Source organism: Labeo rohita, chromosome 7 (genome assembly GCF_022985175.1).
Source record: "Labeo rohita strain BAU-BD-2019 chromosome 7, IGBB_LRoh.1.0, whole genome shotgun sequence".
Classification (NCBI taxonomy): Eukaryota; Metazoa; Chordata; class Actinopteri; order Cypriniformes; family Cyprinidae; genus Labeo; species Labeo rohita.
The window spans coordinates 36,744,885-36,768,110 of NC_066875.1; the positions used below are offsets into that span (position 1 = coordinate 36,744,885).

A 23,226-nucleotide genomic window follows, 5' to 3' on the forward strand; every position below is an offset into this window, starting at 1 on the left:
GTAATTGGAAAGATGGTTCATTCACATACCGATTAAACTGAGGCGAATACAGTGATCTGTCATGCCACATTAGAGCGCGTGAAAAACACTTTATTGTAATAGGCATATTGTTTGTATTTCTGTCAGATTTTGAAAGCTTAGACTTTGGAATATCTCCTGGTGCTCCCAGTCCGGGCCATTTGTATGCAGAATAGGCTAGAATATGCTCTCAAAATATTATAACTTTAATCTTGTAATTGCTACAAATTAATTCTTGTGATTTTGACTTCATTCTTGAAACATTTCGACTTTATTCTTACATTTTTTTAAATATTTTGACTTTATTCTCGAAATATTACAATTTTATACTTTAAATATTACGGCTTTATTCTCGTAGTCTTAGATTTTTTTAAAAAATTTTTTTTTTTAAATGCTGTCATAGTGAAAAGAGTTACCGGAGCATGAGCTGCTCACATATAAAAGAATAAAAATGTACACAGTGTTGGTCTAAGCCTAGTGGCCATACTTCAGACCAGACATGACTGGGTTTTGGTTTGTCATTTCTAGTAACTTTCATAGCTTGAAATAGCTCTACATGCTGACGATTTATTGACTTTTCTTGTTTTTTTTTTTCATATGGTTGGGTTAGGCTGCTCCAGTAGTTGATGCTTTTGAGTCTGCTAGTTTCTTTCAAAGGAAGTGTAACCTGGGTGATTTTTTCTGACTTGATCTTGTACACTTGTACACTCACAATACACATACACACAGACGCACACACAGACAGCAGATCTGAGCTGTAGCTGACTGGCACTTCAGCTGCCTGAATGGCTGTAATCTGTCTGATTACTGAAGGAAATGCTCTATGCTGTCCTGCTCTACAGTGACCATTGCAGGAGGAATGAGTTGAGCAGCCCAGTCTTTACATGCTTCACATTGTCTGTAAATGTTTTCTTACTGTGTTTTGTGATTTGGGTAGAACCAGCGTCTTAAGGAGATCGGCATGCAGACCCCCTCTGCCTCTCCCAGCACACAGTCTATGGGTAGTGCCAACAACCACACTGCGGGCATGGACCTGTTCACCAACACCACAAGCCCACCCTCAACAAACAGGTCACTAACATACTGTATATAACTGCAGTACATATTATACCATTCAGTAATACAAAGATCAGTATATCTACAATATATGATACACCGTATGATCCAAAAGTCTGGAATTTGGGGATTTAAATCAATTTAAAAAGGACATGAAATTTTAGAAAGAGATGTTCAGTATATTTCTGTGGCAGTGTTTAAATTCAAAATTGTGACATTTGTAATATGAACTTATAAAAAGTCACATTGCCTTTTCATTTTTTTTTTAAAAATTTTTTTTTCAGTTTTCATAATCTTCTCAGATCATGTTTTATAACATAATCACATTCAGAAATATAAAATATGTTAGTTTTCTATTTATAAAGAGATTGCCACCGTAAGTAGTGTACAATATTACGCAGTTAAATTGTGAAACAATTTAAAAGATGTCTGGTAGAACTTTATTGTTGGGTTATTTGCAGGTTTTATACCCCTTTTGGCATCATGAATCTCATGGTTGTTTTGGGTGATGCAACTCTAACAACAGGTTGATTGTTGTAAAAAGTGAACGGACGGTCATGACCCAATCTTTTCACCCTGCCTGGTTTTTAATGCTTTTTTTTTTTGAGGTGTTTGCCCTTTTTCTGGACTCTGAGCTTCTCAGTGATGTAATCCAAATGTGCCATTGGTGAAAATGGAAAAATCCTTTTTTCGTCTTTTAGAACTGAGATGTTTTAAAGGGATAGTTCCCCAAAAATGAGAGTTTTATCGTTGATTACTCGCCCTCATGTAGTTTCAAAACCCCAAGACCTTTGTTCACCTTCGGAACACAAATTAAGATATTTTTGATGAAATAGCTTCATGACATTACACTCTCAGATTTAATCAAAAAATATCTTAACATGTGTTTTAAAGATGAACGAAAGTCTTACAGGTTTGGAACGACATAAGAGTGAGTAATTAATGACAACATTTTCATTTTTGGGTGAACTATCCCTTTAAAAAGACCAAACCACAGTGTGCAGTGGGCTCACTGGTATCTCTTAATGTGGCCTGCATAGACAAATTGGAAAGGATCACTGGACTTTTTAAAGGGAAAAAACCCCAGCCTCTCTGCTTCAGATTCCTCTTTAAACCCTTCAAAGCCTTTATAGAACACACAAAGACTGAAAAACAGCATATTTAGACTATGCTATACACTATGTGTGAGAGAGGCAGGAGTACTAGATGTCGACGTCTACAGAAAAAGAACAGACCCATCAATACCTGCTGTTTCGATTCACTCCCTTTCTCGAGCTGATGAAGCCACTTGGCCTGGTGGTGCAACATCTTGAAAACAATAAAAATCACTATCCGGTTGCTTTCGACTAAGTTCTACCAGACATTGTACAATGATCTAGTTCCTAATTTCTCAAACTAGGAGGGAGCAACTGCGCTGTGCACACTATTGTTCAAAAGTTTGTGGCTGGTAAATTATTTAATTTTTAAAATACTTTTGAAGGAAGTCTGTTAAGGCCCATTCACTCCAAGAACGATAACTATAAAGATAACAATATTAGCGCCACACTAGTGGACCATAATTTCTGTTTATTCTCAGTGTATACTCAAGTAATTAACGTCGAGCGGCCGTTATTTCCCAGCATGGACAACATCTGTCATGGATTTTTTTCCAGCAAAATCCCAGTTGTAGAATTCTTTAGTGAAATAAAGTAGCACCAAGATGATATTTATTTAAAAAAAAAATTCTAATAAATTAACAAGAGAGAGGACACGCAAGCTTGTGTGAAGCTTGCGATAAAGTGAAGCATGTTGGTTTAATGGCAAAAACTGCTGTTATTACATCATTGCAGAGAAATATAATTTATTTAATATTTATAAAATTCACAGGGAAAGGGTTGAAAACCAGCTCCTGAATATGCAATTTCTTACCTATATGAAGTTTCCATCTTTATAAATTGCGACTCATCTCACAAAGGCTGCATTTATTTGATAGAAAATACAGTAAAACCAGTTATATTATGAAATGTATAAAGAGTTTATTTGCAAAAACAGATAACTGCATTTTTTAAATGTTCAAAAGTTATGTTTTTTATGTTATCATGTTTTTGTGTTTTATTGTTAGGTTTTTTTTGGTTATTTTGCTTAATCATAATAACCCAACTGCAGTTTGATTGAGATTAACTGGAATGCACAATGAAAAAAACATTTTGAAAATGGTTAATGTTTTTGCAAATGAGCTCTGTTCATTTCGTTGTTTTATAATATATTTTAAAATGTGATTTATTTTTGTGAAAACAGTGATAGTCTTTTTTTTCATGATTCTTTGATTCATAGAAAGCTCAAACAACAGCATTTACTTGAAATAGATTTTTTTTTAACAATGTAGGAGTCTTTACTGCCACTTTTGTTCAGTTTACTTTAATTGCTTTTCAAAAAGAAAATCTTACTGTCCTCAGATATTTGAAATGCAATCAGATGCCTTCTATTTGTACTTATTAAAGTTTATTAAACTGTGTTTGTAGTTTGAGAACCTCTGATTTAGTAAATATAAAACTGTTAAATACTGCACTTATGTTGAATATACACAATCTGTGTGGTAGAATTTGAAGGTATAACTTTTGTTCAAACTCTGTTTCTCTTGTACAGCATGCCAAACCTCAACAGTGACTTGTTTGACCTCCAGCCTGCCTTCGTTCCTGCTGTGCAGAGCACTCCTATCTCCACCGCCAGCAGTGCCTGGGGAGGTGCGGCCCACTCCACCCACACACATACGCCCGATCACCGATGCCGCATCTAATGCTTACCACTTTAGATCACTGACCTTTAATTTAGTCCCTGAAAAATCATTAGAGCAGATCAATCCTTTGTTAAACTGCAGTAAATGTTCATCTAATTATTTGTTCTTTCACTTGCTAGTTCATTCCTATATACATTGTCTGTTTCGAATCCTCACAAGCTGTTTGTAAGCTCTGTGCCAATTGCTACCACACTTTGGTGAGATAATGGCCTATAGATTGATTGAGGCAGCATTTTAGGACATCATAGGCCCAATGATGCTCTAATGAGCTGTCCAAGCAGCTTGCTAGGTTTTGCAACCCAACCAGTGTTTTGTTGTTTTTGTGTTCTCCATATCCATCCATCCTTTTGTATAGGTTTAGAACAATGTTTTTTTAGATATTTCGAAGCGTGACCGATTTGGGTGCTTTTCCACTGAGGGATTATCACTCCGGTCGGGAGCTGTGCTGAGTGTCAGAGGTTCATTTTCAGCAGTTCAGCACATCTGCTGGGCTAGTGTGAATTGAGGACACAAGGTGCAGAGTGTAGACACACTGCCAGACTCTTAACTATGCCAGGATTTGTAGGTCACAGCGTGCACTTGGAGCGTGCACTTTACAGCTAGTGGCCAGGTGCGCCGAGGGCTAGCCAGACGCGCAGCGAGACTCAGGTCTCCAGGGACCCATATACTACTAACGGCGCAAAGACACACCAACGTAGACAGATGGAGGGACGAGGTGTTTAAAAAAAAGGGAAAGACTGCTGAGTAATGAGGAGAATAGTGAGAAAGAGCCACAGGCACAGATTTAAGCTGTAAATTGTTATTTGCATGAGAAATCATGCAATAATAATAGGACTCCACCAAAATTTCAGCTGTTTTAAGCGCTTCGGCTGAAAATGGTATTTGATGACATTTTCGGACAAAACGCATTTAATAGCTGTCTCAGATGGATGGAAACTTATCAGAAACAGTGATGCCAGATTGGAAAGCTCAAAATGATCATATTTGGAAGAAAATTATTGTACACGAGTCAAACGTACAGAATACAGCTATTTATCTAGACCAGGGATGTCAAACTCCCGCAGCCCTGCACAGTTTAGATTCAACCCTAATTAAACACACCTGATCCAGCTAATAAAGTCATTCAGGCTTGTTTGACAACTGCATGGTTTGTGTGTTAGAACAGGGCTGCGGCCCTCCAGGACCGGAGTTTGACACCCCTGATCTAGACCAACTTTTTTACATGACCTGCAAATTCCCACAATAAATAACTAGGCGTACATAAGTGGGAACGTCCATACTCCACCTCTGAGTCGGTGTCATCAGAAGCCTTTGTGTTGCCAGATTTTGAGGGGGTCCTTTTGCGGTACAGATTTGATGCTGTCATGGACCGCAATAGTGCTCGTTGGCTTAACAGCAGGGCACAGAACAACCATCATTTGAAGTTTCACAAAATTCTAAAATTATTGTACATTATGGGATTTTTTGGTTATTGATCGTGCGCCGTACAAGGGATCTAAATTATGCAAATATGATAATTATCATACGTCTGGCAACACTGATCAGAAACTGTATTGTAGAGGAAAAAGTATGCGTGTAAAATACTCCAGGTTTTAACTGGGCTGCAAAAAAATATGAAAATGTTAAATGTTCAAAACATTTTAATATTGCAATTTAGATTTTCAGGCAAAAAGCCAAAATCACATTTGAAATAGCATGGCAAAAACTACAAACTAAATGGATTAATAAACCATTTTTCATTAAGTCATATAATTGCGAATCTAAATGGTGGCTAATTGGTAACTTAGGGTTATGTACACTATCGTTCAAAGTTAGGGGATGATTCTTGTTCTGCTTAATTTTTTTGTGAAAATATGATGAATTTTTTTCAGAATTCTTTGGATGGAAATCTTTTGTAACACTACTTAAATATCTTGACTGTCACTTTTGATAAATTTTAGCCCAAGATAATAGAGAAAATACACCCAAAAATGAAAATTACCCAATGATTTACTCACCCTCAAGCTATCCTAGGTATATATGACTTTATTCTTTCAGATAAGATGCGATCAGAGTTATTTTAAAAAATGTCCTTCCAAAGTTTATAATGGCAGTGAATGGCTGTTGATATTTTGAAGCCCTGAAAACTGCATCCATCCATCATAAAAAGTACTCCACATGCCTCTGGTGGGTTAATAATAGCCTTCTGAAGAGAATCCTAAGAGAAATTACCCATATTTCATACTTTATAAATCACTATTTCTAGAGAGAGTGGCGTTCCAGCAGATGATGTAGGACGTAGGCAAAGAATAAGATCTGGTGAGAATATGCTAGTCTCGCAAGTAGTTTTATGTACAGTAAAGGAAAACCAGTCTCGGCTTATAACGAAGTCCTTCAACATTTTTCTTTATAAATCATTGTTACAATCATTTCTCATGCTATGCCTACCTCATCCGCTGGAATGCCACTCTCTTGTGAAAACGTGTACAGAAGTTAGCGGAAGCTAAAAATGACGGTTCATGAAGTTTTAAATACAGACGTTTTTCTTACACAAATGCATAGATTTGCTTTCCCGATTCAATTCGCCCTGGAGCCTTGCAGAGTACTTTTTAAGATGGATGGATGCACTTTATTGGACTTCAAAATCCCAACACCCATTCACTGCCATTATAAAGCTTGGAAGAGCCAGGGAATTTTTTTTTAAATGTATAACTACGATTGTATTCGTCTGAAAGGAGCAAGCCATATACGCCTTTGATGGCTTGAGGGTGAGTAGATCATGGGGTAATTTTTATTTTTGGGTGAACTATCCCTTTAATGCACACTTGCTAAATAAAAATGTAAAAGTATTAAAAAAAAATATTACAAACCTCAAACTTTTCAACAGTAGTATTTACAAATCTACAAATGTTTGGCAATTTGAACTTAAATTTGAAATGACGATTTTAATTTTGATGCATCTCTGTTGTACACTCAATCCTGATCCAATCATCCTAAACGCCTCTGAAAAGTCATGAGATTTCAGTGGTCAAAAGATGAGGGAACACTTTCATAGTTTTTTCACAGAGCAACAATCCTAATGTGTTGTGTGACATCTTTCCATCTTTTCATGTTTTGTATGTGTGTGTTACTCTCAGGTCTAGAAAGCAGCACTCTTCATCCCATGGCTTCCATGCCCACCATGAATGTAGATTTTGATGCTGTATTTGGGACTAAAGCTTCCAATAGTGATGTGAAGCCATCAGCTGGTAAAATGTCTCACAAGTGTGATTATTTACAACTGTGCTTATTAATCTCTGAAGATTTGGTGCTTAATAACTGCAAAACTTGGTAACCTTCACACTAAAATAAAACTCTTCTGCTGGTTTTGCTGTAACGTGCATTTGTGGAGCTTTGCCGCTGGAACGCAAAACAAACTGTGCAGCCGGCTGCAGCACCTGCCCGCCTGACTCGGTTCTGGAGAGATTGGGAATGTTCTTTAGGGAATCGCTCATGCTTTTTTTTTTTTTTTTTTTTTTTTTTTTTTCTCTCCCCTCTCCACTTACTCGCTCACTTCGCTGCTCTGTGGTTGTGGACAGTCTGTTATCATCCCTTCAGCCATCTATTCTGTGTGTGTGTGTGTGTGGAGGTTGGGTGCTGACTGGCATTTTTCTCCATCTGTTAATCGCGTGTCGTTACACTCCTTATCTGAACACAGAAGAGACGCACACACATTTCTACTCACCAGTACACTCACTCACTCTCTGCCCCTTTTCCTTCCTTTCTTTTCTTTCCTTGGCCCCTTTTTTCTTACCTTTTGTTTTTTTTTTTTTTCCTCCTCCACCCCTGTCCCCCTTTCTTATGCTCTCTTTCCTGGGTTGTGATGGCTGATATGATGTGGTGAGTGTACTTTTTTTTTTTTTTTTTTTTTTGGCCTCCTTGTTCCTGCTGGCAAAGAGGGAGTAGAACTGTATAAATATGGCATGTGTCAGCAGACTGTCTCGCTCACTTTCTCTTTCATTTACTAAAAGAATTAGCAAAATGCCCTGTGCTATTTACCATTTGAAAACCAGTTGTCAGCGGCCTCTTCAGTTAATGAAACCTATCAGCTGTTAGAAATTAAACATTAAACTGCATTCACAGCAGTGTTATTTTTATAGTATTTATAGAGGGTTTGCACTTACGTCACGGTTTGGTCAGTTACCCAGATGCGCGTCCAGATTGGCAATACTCTGATATAAACAACAGCATGGATTGCAAGGTTAATGTACTACTGAATATGTTTTTCTGCTAATTTCTTCTCCTTGATTAGTTTTAAATTTTGGCAGTGTATATTACGCCAAAATGTTTTTCCTGGCCCAACTGATTAGTACAGCCCAAAACATGACAATAATTGACCGTTTTTAGCAGCAATAATAAGCAAAATATGCAAGTTTCGTTGTGTTCATTGGCATTGTTTACGTTCAGTGCCGTCAATATGGCTGATTGATTATTACAGTATTGTTAGTATTATGAATTAGCTTTCATTATTATATTTTCAGTTTTTATTTTAATATTAGGTTTTGTAACTTTATGATTTTTCATTTTAATTAGTATCAAAAATATTTTTTAAAAATATTTCTGTATATTTTATATTTCTATATTTTAATTTTAGTGCTTTTAATGCTAATCTTAAACTTTTTTTTAATTAGTTGCCAAAAAAAAAAAAAAAAACTGATCATATAATATTTATATTTTTATTTCAGCTTTATTTTAGTTAGCAAAAATAGTTTTACTAGTTTTAGTTAACAATAACACAATGCATTTTCCTTTTGTAATGTGATATTTTTTTTGCAGTAGGCAAATATTCAGTCCATGACTTGAATTTTGAAATTATTTGGATTGTGAAAAGTGGACAGTCCTTTAAAGAATGAAGACAATGCTAAAAGTTTGCAGTCATTTATCAAAAAAAAAAAAAAAAAAATTGATGCTAAAGGTCAGGTTCACATTTGAGAGCAATAAACTACTGAAATAAATATTGGCAAGAATTTAGAGAGTCTGTTTGTCTCAAACGATATGTGACCCTGGACCACAGAACCAGCCATAAGGGTTTTTTTTTAAAATTGAGATTTATACATCATCTGAAAGCTGAATAAATAAGATTTCCATTGATTTATGGTTTGTTAGGGTAAGAGAATGTTTGAAATAATTGAAAATCTGGAATCTGAGGGTGCAAAAAACAAACAAACAAACAAACAAACAAAAAATCAAAATATTGAGAAAAATGCCTTTACAGTTGTCCATGTCCGAATGAAAATCTTAGCAATGCATAATTCTAATCACAAATTAAGTTTTGATATATTTACAGTAGGAAATTTACAAAATATCTTCATGGAACATGATTTTTACTTAATATCTTATTATCTTATTATGATATTTGCCATAAAAGAAAAATTGATAATTTTGACCAATACAATGTATTGTTGGCTATCCATGCTATTTAAGGTTTTGTGGTCCAGGATCACATATCTAAATAGCTGTTGGTTAACATTTATGCAACAGCCTGTGTGGCCTAGATGATGTCAAAAAAAAAAAAAAAGTCATTTTTGAGTTATTTCATTTTATTTAAAGACTACAAAGGCATTTTTCCTCTTTGAAATAACATGCACTGATTACTCATCCACAAGAAGGCCATAAAAAATGTATTAACAACTGTAATGTGCTGACTTTAATGCATCCACAAGGAGAAGAATCAGAAAAAAAATGGATGACATAGATTTCCAGTTTCTTTAAGGACACCTGTCGTGTTATTTCCTCTTAGATCTCAGGGTGGTTCCTTCTGTCCTGACCTAATGTTCTGCTCTAGATCTCTACGGGTCTTTTGTCATGCCGTGAATGGCCTCACAGAGGCTCATCCCCGCTGCTCGCATCATTATAAACATCAGCAGGACTGCAGCACGCTTTGCTCTCGACTCACTCATCCTGTCTCTCTGCTGTATAACACTTGTGCCCTAACCAGGCCTGATGCGACAAGTTTCCAGCGACAAGCAATTTGTGTGTCCACTCTGAAAGCGTAACTGCTGCACGATGTGACACTATGACACCCATTGAGAGCGTATTTGATGTTTAATGTTCAGTCATATTGAGTTGTGATGCGCTGATCCTGTTTTTTCTTTCCTGTATATCTCGGCTAATACAGAGCATTGATCTGATACCGCTATTTATCTGTACAAATTAAATTTTATCCTTTCAGCTTACCTTAATAACCATGTCCAACACAGTAGCAAAGTTGCATTAGTCAAGTCTAACTGCTACCCAATTCATTTAAAAAGGTCAGCAGTGCAGAAATAGCTTTTATTATATAAAGATAAGCTTTTATTGCTGGTTGCTTGACGTGTCGCTTCTGGTTAAGTGTCAGTCTGCAGCTAAAATAAGTGGTTTGTCACTCTTGTAATATTTAATCAATGGAATAATATAGTTTTCTCTGTCCTTCTTTTACAGGTTATGATGCGTTAGGAGACTTATTGAAGCCTACGGTGACGGTTCACAGTCAGGTGCCGGTTATGCCCCCTCATACAGGCAGTAAACTGTTGGCCAATGACCTGGACTCGTCCCTGGCCAACCTCGTAGGCAGTGAGTCGCTCTCCCTCGCAGCGTTATTGGTCTGTTTGTGTGTCTTTCTTTATTTACTTGGTCATAAGTCCCTGACCTTCAAATTGCGTTTGTGCTACTCTACTGAACAGAGAGTCAGCAGCCATATGGTGCTCTACGCTTTGTGTGTATGTGTGTGCGTGCGTTGGACAGAGATGAATTAAACCCAGCTTAGGGGAAATGAATAGGTCTCTGATGCCTCCAGTGCTGTAAGTCTTCCAGTATTACGCTGATGTGGGGCTGTTCTAACAGTCGGTTTTCTTTTTCCCTGCTCTCTTTTTAGACCTGCAGTTTGGGGGAACACCAGGCAAAAAGTGAGGATTTACATTTCATTTTCTAAATCATTTCTGCTCGTGAGCTTCAAATTGTAAATGGAGGCAGTGTCTAGACTCTCTTTGCGTGTGTTTCCACGCAGGTCTGATATGCAGTGGACTCAGCCTGGGGAGAAGAAGCTGACCGGTGGCACTAACTGGCAGTCAAAGACAATGAGCAGCACCACTGCCTGGAGCCCCGCCCCCTTGCCACCTGCTGCCATGCCACCTGCCGCCATGCCCGTGCCACACATGGTGAGAACACACACATGCGCACTATGAAATTTGTTTTATTTCCTTTTTCATTTTTTTAAAATTCTGTTTGTTTTTTGTCAGTTTTTAATTTTTCTTTTCCATTTTATGTTCTAATTTTTCTAATCTCTGTTTTAATGGTTAAATTACATTTTATTAATCACAAATTATGTCTAATTAATTGAAATCATGAAACTTACACAACTTAACAGCAGTTTATTAAGAGTGTAACAAAAATTGCATTTTTAAGGCCTGTGAAATTCTTTTTATTTTTTTCTCTCAAATTCAGTTTTATTTTACGAAGTTCTGTGTTTTCCATAAATTTTCTGGATTCCATTTTAATGGTTTCATTAAATTTAATAGTCAAAAGCATCTCTAATTAATTGATTTTGTTTAAAAAAAATGTTATAATTAATTAATTAATTAATTAATTTATTTATTTAGAAATACTGTGTTGTGTATTTACATTTTTCTGATAAATTCAATTCTAGAGATGATGTTCACGTTTTCATATACTCATATATTAAGGCGGTAGAGACTGAAAGTGTCACATACGCTTCAGTATGTGTGGGGTAAACAAACCGTGTATGTGCGTCATTCATTCACACAGAGCATGCAGGATTCATATTTAAATAGTATTTTTGCAGCTTAATATTCAGACACTAGTCCATAACGCATTTTGATTTAAGTGTACTGACCTACTTTTGATTTATTCATCCAAAATTTGGCGAATTCTGTGACATTCCACGTTATACAGTAAATTCCATTTTTATGACTGGATTCCGCGAATCCATCTGCATCTTCTACACCGCAGAAATCATAGGGCCCTATATAGAGGCATCTAAAAAATACTTAAACGACCTTTCAAAATTTTGGGGTTGGTAAATCACCAAAGCTGCATTTATTTGATGAAAAATGAAGTAAAATCAGTAATGTTGTAAACTGTTTTCTGTTTTAATAAATTAAGTTTAATTTTTATTTCTTTAATGGCAAATCTGAATATTTAGAAGCCCTTACTTCAGTCTTCACTGTCACATGATCCTTCAGAAATCATTCTGATATGTTGATTTGGTGCTTAAAGGGATAGCTCACCCAAAAGTGAAAATTTGATGTTTATCTGCTTACCCCCAGGGCATCCAAGATGTAGGTGACTTTGTTTCTTCAGTAGAACACAAACAAAGATTTTTAACTCAAACCGTTGCAGTCTGTCAGTCATATAATGGCAGTCAATGGCTACCAAATCTTTGAGAGTTAAAAAAAAAAAAAAAAAAAAAAAAAAACATGCCAATGTCACATGTGTACGCACTCTGGTGTAGTGTACGCAAGCGCCGGAAGCAATCTGCACTTACGCGTCACTCATTGTTTACACTTTGCACGGAGATCGCGTCTGGCGCTTGCATATACTACGCCAGAGCGCGTACACATCACGCGCCAGATGCTGTGCAAACGTTCAGGACAGTAGGACATACAGGACAGTAGGAATCAGAGGTAAAGAATAATATAAATGCTGTTCAGTTTCTCGCACAAACCGATCGTTTCGTGTCTTAGGACATCACTGTATTGTCACGAGTCGCAGGGTTTAATTTGGTTTTGTTTGTGTATGTTTTTTGTACTCTCAAAGATTTGGTAGCCATTGACTGACAGACTGCAACGGTTTGAGTTAAAAATCTTTGTTTGTGTTTTACTGAAGAAACAAAGTCACCTACATCTTGGATGCCCTGGGGTTAAGCAGATAAACATCAAATTTTCATTATTGGGTGAACTATCCCTTTAAGTAACTTTTGTCATTATTTATGTTGAAAACAGTTTAATTTTAGTTTGGTTTAATATTTTTATGAAAACTCATTTTTTCATGTTTTTTTTTTCTAATGAATAAAAAGTTCAGCATTTATTTGAAATCTAAATCTTTTGTAACAATATAGAACAACGTAAAAACTCACTTTTGATCAAATGAATGCATCCTTACTGAAGAAAAAAATATTAATTTCTTAAAAAAAAAAACCCAAAACCTTTGAACTGTAGTGTATATTTAAATACACTTGATTCTGTTTGGTCACTTGCAGAATTTCTTTGTATAATGACACTAAACTGTAAACTATTTATTGCCACTCACATAAGTCTGTGGACTATAATTTACCCTTAATATTTCATGTCAGTTTATTTTTTAGTACGGTAAGGAAACGGTGTATTGAACAATCAGCTGACCATTATAGCAAAATAAACAACTTTAAGATATGAAGGGGCCTTCACTTTGTTCACCCTGACTGGATAACACTACATTTATTCAATACTTAATGTATACAGACATTCTTGCATATGTAAACATTCTCATTCACATGCAAACATCATTTCAAATTCCCGAAGGATTCCATCTGTTTTAGAGCTCATTTCGCACCAAATATCCAGATTTCATGCTGTAGTGTTCCGAAAAGAAATCATGAGTTCATCTTTGCTATCGTACCATATTGTGCAGCTTCAATAAATATGAGTGTCGGTGTGTTTCTTCCTGTTCTCAAGCTGTGTGTATTGATCCAGTCAGGCAGGTGATGTGTTAGTCTGTTCTGAGACAGGAAGAAGAGGACTTCTCACTGTTTACATGTGTTTATGGCCTCTCTTCTCTCTCTCAGGGCGTTCAGAGTAGATTGACCTCTGAACTGCTAGAGCTGAGAGAGAGCAGATGTCTGTGAATAACTAACCTTCAATGTCTCTTTCTGTCTCTCTCCACCTTTTCTGTGGTCCACATCTTTCTGGCCCGTTTCTTCTCGTGTCTGCCGTCTTCAACTCTCCTCACTCTATCTGCTCTGTATGTTTCTGTCTTTCTCTCTATCTGCTTTCTTGTGCTTAACCCAGCAGACTGGAATGTTCTATACTAGTTATGTAAGTACCTCCTATAACTGACAGTTCTATTATCTTGAGTATCATTTAAGAGGGATCGATTCTCTCTTACACATTATCTCCCTTTCTCCCTCACATTTCCCTCTCTTTCACACTCGCATCTTATTTCTTGATTCCTTTCTTCACCTATTTGGCTCAATGTGATAAATTTTCAGTGATGTGAATCGTTGATGAAAATGGCCAGTTGCTTAGAAAAGTTTTCGTATTTGAATACAAATGAAAGGCGCTTTGATTATACATATGCTTTAAAGCGAAATATAAACCATTATCAAATTATAATCTTGTGAGGTGTTTTATTTTAAATTTTCTTTAATTTTTCTCTTTTATTGTAGATTTAAAAAAAAAAACAACCTTAAAGGAGAAGTCCACTTCCAAAACAAAGATTCACATATAATGTACTCACCCCCTTGTCATCCAAGATGTTTGTCTTTCTTTCTTCAGTCGTAAAGAAATTGTTTTTTGAAGAAAACATTTCTGCGTTTTTATCCATATAATGGACTGATATGGTGCCCCGATTTTGAACTTTCAAAATGCAGTTTAAATGCAGCTTTAAACGATCCCAAATGCGGTTGTAAACGATCCCAGCCGAGGAAGAAGGGTCTTATCTAGTGAAACGATCGGTTATTTTCATTTAAAAAAATACAATTTAAATACCTTTTAATCTCAAAAGAGTAAGACAAGACGAGTGTTTGCCATTAAAAAGTATATAAATTGTATTATTTTTATTAAAATATCCGATCGTTACGCTAGATAAGACCCTTCTTCCTCAGCTGGGATCGTTTACAACCACATTTGGGATCGTTTGAAGCCGCATTTAAACTGCATTTTGGAAGTTCAGAATCGGGGCACCATATCAGTCCATTATATGGAGAAAAATGCTGAAATGTTTTCCTCAAAAAACAATTGTTTTTTGCGACTGAAGAAAGAAAGACATGAACATCGTGGATGACAAGGGGGTGAGTAAATTATTTGTAAATTGTTGTTCTGGAAGTGGACTTCTCCTTTAAAAATGACAGCAGCACTGTACAGATTTTTAGATATCAGTGCATCCTTATCTAATAATAATAAATAATAGAGCTGTTAATATATATGGTAATTGGTCGTTATATACATCATATCATGCATAATGTGTATTATAAAACTTATTTTAGCTTGAGCTTGTTTACCGCAGTGGCTTTTTATGTTTCATGTACTCTTGAGACTAAATTAATCTGTAACTTTGGTTCCAGGCCGAATGACCCAAAAGCAATATTCTCACAGTTTGAATGGGCTAAAAATGTATACTCTGTGAGAACAGGCCTTTACTGTAACACTCTCTGACTTCTAAAACCCTCTCTATTCCTGATAAACACAGAAAATGTCATATGTTGATTTTTCCTGTGACATATAGATGTTTGTTCGGTCTCTCATGCCCTTTCTGTAGCATTTTGATGTATTCATCTTTTGGAGCTTTGACTCGCAAACCAGACTTGTGCAAATGTGTGCATTCGGGGGCTGCATTTTACGTAACCTGTTTACGATTCAAAACTGATGAGTACATGCAAGTAAATCAATGCTTGCAATGTTCAGGATAAAGTGACAAATAAGGTTTTAGGCTTTAAAGTGAGTGACAGTTATTCAGGTAAGTCAGTGTTTTAGGAAAAACAATTTTGGACATACTCTACCATTCAAATGCTTGAGGTTTTGGAAAGGCTGCACAGATTTGATCAAAAATAGAGTGAAACTGTAATATTGTGTAATAAAATATTAAATATTAATTAAAAGAACTCTTTTCTATTTTAATATATTTTAAAATATAACTTATTTCTGTAATGGCAAAGCGGAATTTTTACCATAATTACTTCAATCTTCAGTGTCACATGATCCTCCAAAAATCATTCTAATATGCTGATTTGGTGCTCAATTAACTTTTTTTTTTTTTTATTATTATCAATGTTGAAAATGATGCATGTCTTAATTCTCACATTTGATCAATTTAATTCTTCTTTAAATGGTGTTGTAAACAACAGTGCCAAATAAATCACAATGCAAATACAACAGAGACCAAATATTTAAAAACTGTTTTTTGTAGTCATTTATGGGTGATATATTTTTTAGTATTAGGAACACGTCAGATCCTTGAGTTATATTGTTTTGTTCTGGTGTTGTGCAGCGTTGCATGTGTTGATTGGACCAACCCAGAAATCTGTACAGGAGAGTTTAAGCACACCTAACCTATCATGAGAACAAAAGAGTGTAATTAAACAAGATCTTTTAATGAACCAGACATGATTAGTGAGCACAGTGCTGTTGATTGAGTACAGTAGTGTTTGATCTGTGAGTGTGTCATTGTTCATTCGATCAGTGCAGCATTGTTTGATCAGTCAGCGCATTGATGGTTGATTTTGCAATCTTTCTTTTTTCCCTTCAGGCTCCTGCTCCCATGGCGTTTCCCATGACAACACCTCAAGTGCCTGTGTATGGAATGGTGGGTGTTTTGACCTTACAATGGCTGCATGGATATCGTGTAGATTAATTAAGCGGTTAATGATAAAAGAGCATAACTCTGAATATTGTGTTTGGGTGAGTTTAGGTCCCTCCTCAGCTGGGACAGATGGGAGGGGTTCCAGTAATGACCCAACAGCCCATGTTGTACAACCAGCCTGTTCTCAGACCCACTAACCCTTTCACCCCCATCCCTGGAGCCCAGGTACACACACACACACACCAGTTAATCACACATATGTAGTGGCCTCACATGCATTTTGTCCATACTGCTGAAATACTCCAAACCTTTATATTGTAGTTATCTTTCCGTTTCAATAGACTGAAAGCATAATAGCTCTTCTGCTGTCTATTTTTACCATTAATGTTAAACAAAAAACTATGATTAGATAAGTCTTAAGAGTATTAAAGGATTAATTCAGTTCCAGAATAAAAATTTCCTGATAATTTACTCGCCCCAAGTCATCTAAGATGTTCATGTCTTTCTTTCTTCAGTAGAAAAGAAATTAAAGTTTTTTTTTAGGAGAACATTCAAGGATTTTTTTTTCTATATAGTGGACTTCAATGTGAGCTGACAGGTTGAAGGTCCAAATTGCAATTTCATTGCAGCTTCTAAGGTCCCTACACAATCCCACCTGAATAAGGGTCTTATCTAGTGATACGATCTGTCATTTTCTAAAAAAAAAAAAATAAAAATATACTTTTTGACCTCAAATTCTCTTCTTGACATAGACGGAAGTACCGACCCAAAGAAATGTCCGATGATTTCGAAGTTGGAGAAAATGAGATGGTTTTCGCTCTACCCTACTTTTTTAACTGAAGTACATCGATGAAAAACTAACCACTAGTGATGGGTCGTTCTTGAATGATTCGTTCATTTTGAACGAATCTTTAATGTGACTCGGGATGAACGGGTCATCTCTGGGAGTGATTCATTCGGTCGCGCATACGCAACATCCTCTTAGGTTCTGTACTGGAATTAGTTCACCTGTTTCGAGTCTTTGGGTTTTTGGAGTCGTTCGTTCATCTTATGGGGCTGTCACATGATGAACAAACGACTTGAACTCGAAGACTCGAGAGATGAACTAATCAATTTATTGATACTGCATTACGATATGGCTCATACTGCATTGTGGTTAAGCTTATGGTGCTGTCACGTGATGAATGAACAACTCAAACATGTCAGATAAGAGGTGAGGTGAGCTAATCATAGACTAAATACCCAGGTAAACAATGAATTAATCTTTTCTGTTCTTTATAGCATTATAGTTTTGTCTTATTTATAGTGTGATCAACGTTTGTGTAAGCAGTAGATGTGTTAGGGAAGTAACACGTAACATTTTAATTATATTTTGCTAAAATGAATGAAATGACTCAAAAAGATTCGTTCATTTTGCTGTACGAGACTCAAAGGTCCAAAGGTCCAAAATGATCCGAAATTCCCATCACTACTAACCACATATGACATTTTCAATGTGATTACATAATGCACTAGCTCTGCAATGCATATACGCGGTTTGATGCAGGACAAGCATTTGTGGTTAAAAGTATATCTTTTTTTTTTTTTTTTTTTTTTTTTTGACCGATCATATAGATAAAAACCTTATTCCTCAGATGGGATTGTGTAGAGCCCTTTTAAGCTGCACTGAAACTGCAATTTAGACGTTCAATCCATTAGGTCCCATTGAAGTCCACTATATGGAGAAAAATCCTGGAATGATACCCTCAAGAACCGTCATTTTTTTTTTTTTTCTACTGAAGAAAGACCGACATGAATATCTTGGATGACATGGAGTTGAGTAAATTATCAGAAAGTCTTTATTCTGGAATTGAACTAATCTTTTAATATTCCCTTAATATTAATATTGTTGTTGTTGTTGTTTTTAATTGATCGATTGATTTGTACATTTTTGACACCGTTCCGTTGCAGTTTTTTTTTTTTTTTTTTTTTTGGAAGCAGTAGTTAGAAATACTTTATGATATTGTATGATATTGCACTTGCATATATATTAATTAGAGGTGGGAAAATTCCATGATTAATAATTGCTGTTTAATGTGTTAAATCGAAGTATGTTTATTGCAGAAAATGAATGTGCAAAATAACCTTTACTGTGGAAAAAAATGACCTGACAGCTCGCACTAAAACAGATTTGGTAGCACATTAAGTTCACTTGAGTTCATGTTTGTTCTAACATTTGTAATGTTCTGTAATCATTTAAAAATGATTAAAACAATCTGATTTTAATTATACTGTAATGTCGAGTGGCTACAATTACTACTTTCCAGCAGTTGAAATGAGAATGAACAATGCTTCTACAACATTTATTAATCTTAGTTCATGTTAATTTCTGCATTTACTAATGTATAACTAAAATCACAAGTTGTGTTTGTTAACATTAGTTAATGCATTGTGAACTAACAGGAACAATGAACAACGATTAACAAAGATGAATAAATAGTTTAGTAAATGTATTGTTCATTGTTTGTTCATGTTAGTTAATACATTACCTAATGTTAACAAATGACACCTTAACAAGTGTTACATGCTAATTTTAACATTTACTAATGCATTATTAAAATCAAAAGTTGAGCTTGTTAACATTAGTCAATGCACTGTGAATTAACATGAACTAACAATGAATAAGTATTTTCATTAACCACCATTCATAAAGATTAGTAAATACGGTAATAAATTGTTTGTTTGTTCATGTTAGTTAATACATTTAACTAACATTAACTAATGGAACCTTATTGTGTTGCCACTTTTTTTTTTTTAATAAATAATTATGTAACTTCTTAATTATGCATTGTTAAAAAGCATATTAGTTTTTTGCTGTAGTATTGAGAATCATTAAATTTCACCGGTATTCACACAGCTCCCTGCCTGTGGCAAGCACACAGATGCTCCATTTACAAGACGTTCAGTGCTGCCGTATTCACACGGTCATTATTGAGCGATTCAGTGCTGTTTATCTTATTTATAACTCTTTGTGTGTCTTTTTACAGATGCAGTTCATGTAAGTAGCACTTAAGCAGAGCGCCAAACAAGACGGCTGAAAAGAACACCAAGCGAGTGAGAGGAGGATCCGACTACCACCAAATAAAAGGAGATCAAGACAAAACGAAAGACCGTACATATGGAGAGGAATGTGTTTGTGTCAAGAATGCTTACCTCACTGTCTGAAACGGCTTACCCAACACACACCAGTTGAGAACGCATACAGTGTGCCATTTTTCATCTCTTGAGGTTCATTTCTTTCCTGGGGCACGGTGTCTACTGGCAGGTGCGATGCATCATGGAAATTGTGGATTTTATTGCAGATATTAAATTACCATGCACAGCGCACACTCTTATCTTTTTTTTTTTTTTTTTACTTCATAATTAATATGAATTAGATCTAAAGTCCACACAGTGGACTTTTTCTGTTACTGTCATCTTTTGCTCTGTTACAAAGATGCCCGTGCTCAGTTCAGGAAAACTGAATGTCAAAGTAAATCCCCTGAGTGGTGCACCTTACTAGATCATAAACGTGTTTAAATGGCTCATTAACACAATGCCCCGGCTTCTCATTTCAGAACAAGGAAAGAATTTGACTCCTAATATAAGGTGCTCTGCACCCCCAAGCACTTTGCACATGCATTTGTGTAACACAATATATAGCATTGAGCTGGTCTCTTATATCTACAATATTAGTAGTCTAAAGTTAACAATTAACATGTTACTGTTGGGTTTCCGTTTCAGACATGATGGTAATTTTGCACATACACCCACTGGTGTTACGTGAGCCACATGAAGAGCCCCCTCTCACTGGCCTCCCACCTTGTTTTGTCACTCCAAGGACACTGATAAACATATCTGCTCTAACTCTTCTGTGTTAACCAAACATGTCATGCATTTACGACTACATCTCACACTCTGAGCCCACTCCCACATGTTCCCCCCCACACTGGGAGCGAGTGACCGGAAGCATCGGAGAAGGGTACAGGGCATGTGGCCCTATTCAAAAATTCGTTTTTAATAAGGGTTTTGTTCAATCCTTTTTTTTTTTTTTTGTTAATCTTTTATTTTCTAGAAAGCATGTTATATATATATTTTTATTATTTCAGAGAACGACATGAATCATGGTCTGTTTTATGTTGCCAAATTGTGTACATTTGTGATTCGAGAAATGCCATAAGCTAGCTCTTGTACTCAGCGCCTGACAGGACGTGCGTATCGGTGTTTGCCAACTTTGGAACCAAAATCAATAGCTAAAATCTACTTTTAGTCTGTTTTCGTGCAGTTCCTCGCAATACGGAGCACTGTTAACAGGGTATCTTTATTTTTGCTTGTGCAGCCAAAGCATTTTCGGTCCTCCAGAAATCCCTTTAACCCTTTCTAGAGCAGGTTTCCACTTCAGCCTTTACATCATCCCATAATTCCTGCTTCGTTTCTTCATGCAATATTTAGTGATAGCGTTTAGTATTATTTCTTCGTGGACTGATGGAACGTCAGTTGAGATATGGTGTGGTTGCAATTGTGCCATAGTGATTTAAAAAAATTTTAAATTTTACATTTTAGAATCTCTGCTCCATGTGGTGTTCTAAAATCACTGTAAACTGCAGCTTCATGGAGCTTATTGCATTTTTAAAGTGCTCACTACACATAGCTGGCAAGGTTTTGGAACTTAACACACAGCAACAAGCATTTAATAATTTATTGGTTGCAAATAACAATCCTTCCTCTAAGCAATGTTTAGCAGAATGGTTGCCAAGCAATGCACCGACTCAGTGGTACAGTAATACTGATGTAATGAGGTCACAGGTGTGTGTTTATAGAGTGTTTCACAACAGCTTCAAACATGAGCCATTCAAGGAATGGAGCTATTTTGTAAGAGGTTTTTTCAGTGCCATTAAAAAGTTAGTCCTCTTCACATGTTATAGAGTGGTTATGACATGTTTATAGCAGTCAGTCTTGTGTAGATCGTCATCAGAATGGTTTTAAGAATGTATAAATAACATACACGTCCTTTCACCATTTACTTGCCCGCAGATTAAAATCCTGTTATCGTTTACTCACCTTAATGTTATTCCAAACCTGTATGCGTTTATTTCTTCTGCTTAACATAAAAGAAAATAAATTCTGAAGAATGCTGATAACCAAACCGTTTTGGTTCTCAATGGCTTGCATTGTGTTTTTTTCGTCCATTGGAACCAAAACGGTTCATAAAAATCTTCTTTTGTGTTTCACAGAAGGTCAGTCATACATTTGGAGCTCCGTTCGAGTGAATAAATGACAGAATTTTTCAGGTCTGAGTTTGACCTTCCATCAGTTCAAGTGTGGTCTTTGCTTTTGTACGTTGCTGAAGACATGCTGTGTGACCGCCTGCGCTTCCTTTTGTAGAAACAATGTGCGTCGTGTTTCTCTGCTTGCTTATTTTTGCGAGTGCGCGAGTCGGTTACTAATTCCTTATTGAGCGTCTCTTAACAAGCTTGTGAGTTTATTCTCCTTTGAGCGCCGTCAGGTGGTCCAGCAGGTTCAGACTGAATGCTTATTACATGCAGGCTCAATGTTGATGCTCAAGCTGGGTTTGCAAGGTAACGGGGCACTGAGGAGCGATGCTGTTTAATTAGGATCTATTCTATTATCCCGTCACCGAAGGCTTGGAGAGAGTGTGTGTGTGTGTGTGTGTGTGTGTGAGTGAGAATAAATCTATGACTGAGCTTCAGGGAGGGCGAAAGATCTCAAGATGTACAAGGGTGCTATCATGAGCCTGGGTTTCCATGGTAATTTCAAGTTTCTAGTCCTTGGCACAGGTCGATGAGCACAGCGTTTCCTTCTTTTAGTTATATTTTTAATATTATTAAAAGCTCTGCATGCATTAGCAGCCCTGCCTGCGGTGAAGACCGTGTCTTAAGACGCAAGTTTTTGTGGCAGCCTGTGAGAGTAGTGCTTTCAGACAACCAACGGGTCGTGAATGCTTTTTAGCTCTGACACACCAAAGGCTTTTTTTTTAAACTGCTGAGTTGAGGCGTTCAAGGAGCAAACTTTCGTTTTTATTTAGAATCCGTGAAACGTTCCCTGCGTTCTTGCTTTCGCAGCTCCCCCTTGTGGTTACTGTTTGTCATCTTTCATATAAACAACCGCTAGTTAGTCTTCTGTTCGCTGTTTATGGGGCGGTTGTGCGCACAAAGCAAATGCCTGAGTGTATTGGACTCACCGCTCTACATTCATCCTTAATTTTAGAGCTGCCGGCCAGACTGAAGAGCAGCCAACTCCAGTGTACTTCTGAACTACTTAGCCTGATTTTATACGTCTCGGCTCGGCTCATTAGCTGGCCTGGAATACACGGCTCAGCAGCGGCCTTTCAGAATCGATGTGTCAGCGTGTGCCGCACGTCTCAGACCTCTACTGGGGACGCTTGGTGTTCAGGGTCCTTTTCACCTTCGTGCTGTCATGGAGCCGTCTTGGCTTTAATGATTGTGTTTTTTAGGTGGGCTGTTTGTCTGCTACATTCTTATTAGCATCTTTTTGCCTTTATTTTCCTGTTACAGAGATATATGCAGTATATTTAGAAATATGTATTCGGTAGAAGCGCCATAAACCCTGTGTATCAGCCCAGGGGAGCAATGCAGCAATTTTTTTTTTTAACCATTTATCATCAAATGCCAAAAAAGGAGAACACAAAACTTCTGTTTATGCTGATTTCCCCATTGTATTTTTTTGTAATTTATTTATGCAGACCATGAGTTTATTCAGCATGGTGAAAAGCAGAAATTGTGGGATTGTGTTTAACTTTTTGTTTGTCTTTTCATTTTGTCTACCTTTCATTCACATCAATAAAGTACCTTTTTATTCCTGAGTTG

The 23,226-nt window shown here is 36.4% G+C and overlaps 1 protein-coding gene across 6 annotated transcripts in view; it reads left to right on the forward strand.

Moving 5' to 3' along the window:
- The window catches only part of si:ch211-200p22.4 (phosphatidylinositol-binding clathrin assembly protein), a 64,044-nt gene extending 40,822 nt beyond the window's left edge, over positions 1-23,222 (forward strand). For 3 of the 6 annotated variants that reach the window (XM_051115436.1, XM_051115441.1, XM_051115438.1), the window contains 9 exons: positions 956-1,089; positions 3,700-3,797; positions 6,967-7,077; positions 10,289-10,420; positions 10,722-10,752; positions 10,854-11,004; positions 16,307-16,363; positions 16,469-16,585; positions 19,387-23,222. In XM_051115436.1, the coding sequence (XP_050971393.1) occupies positions 956-1,089; positions 3,700-3,797; positions 6,967-7,077; positions 10,289-10,420; positions 10,722-10,752; positions 10,854-11,004; positions 16,307-16,363; positions 16,469-16,585; positions 19,387-19,401 (846 nt within the window). In that variant the 3' untranslated portion in view covers positions 19,402-23,222. The remainder of the gene's footprint in view (positions 1-955; positions 1,090-3,699; positions 3,798-6,966; positions 7,078-10,288; positions 10,421-10,721; positions 10,753-10,853; positions 11,005-16,306; positions 16,364-16,468; positions 16,586-19,386) is intronic. The other 3 variants (XM_051115437.1, XM_051115439.1, XM_051115442.1) reach the window with 2 other exon arrangements.
- The last annotated feature ends 4 nt before the right edge of the window (positions 23,223-23,226 follow it).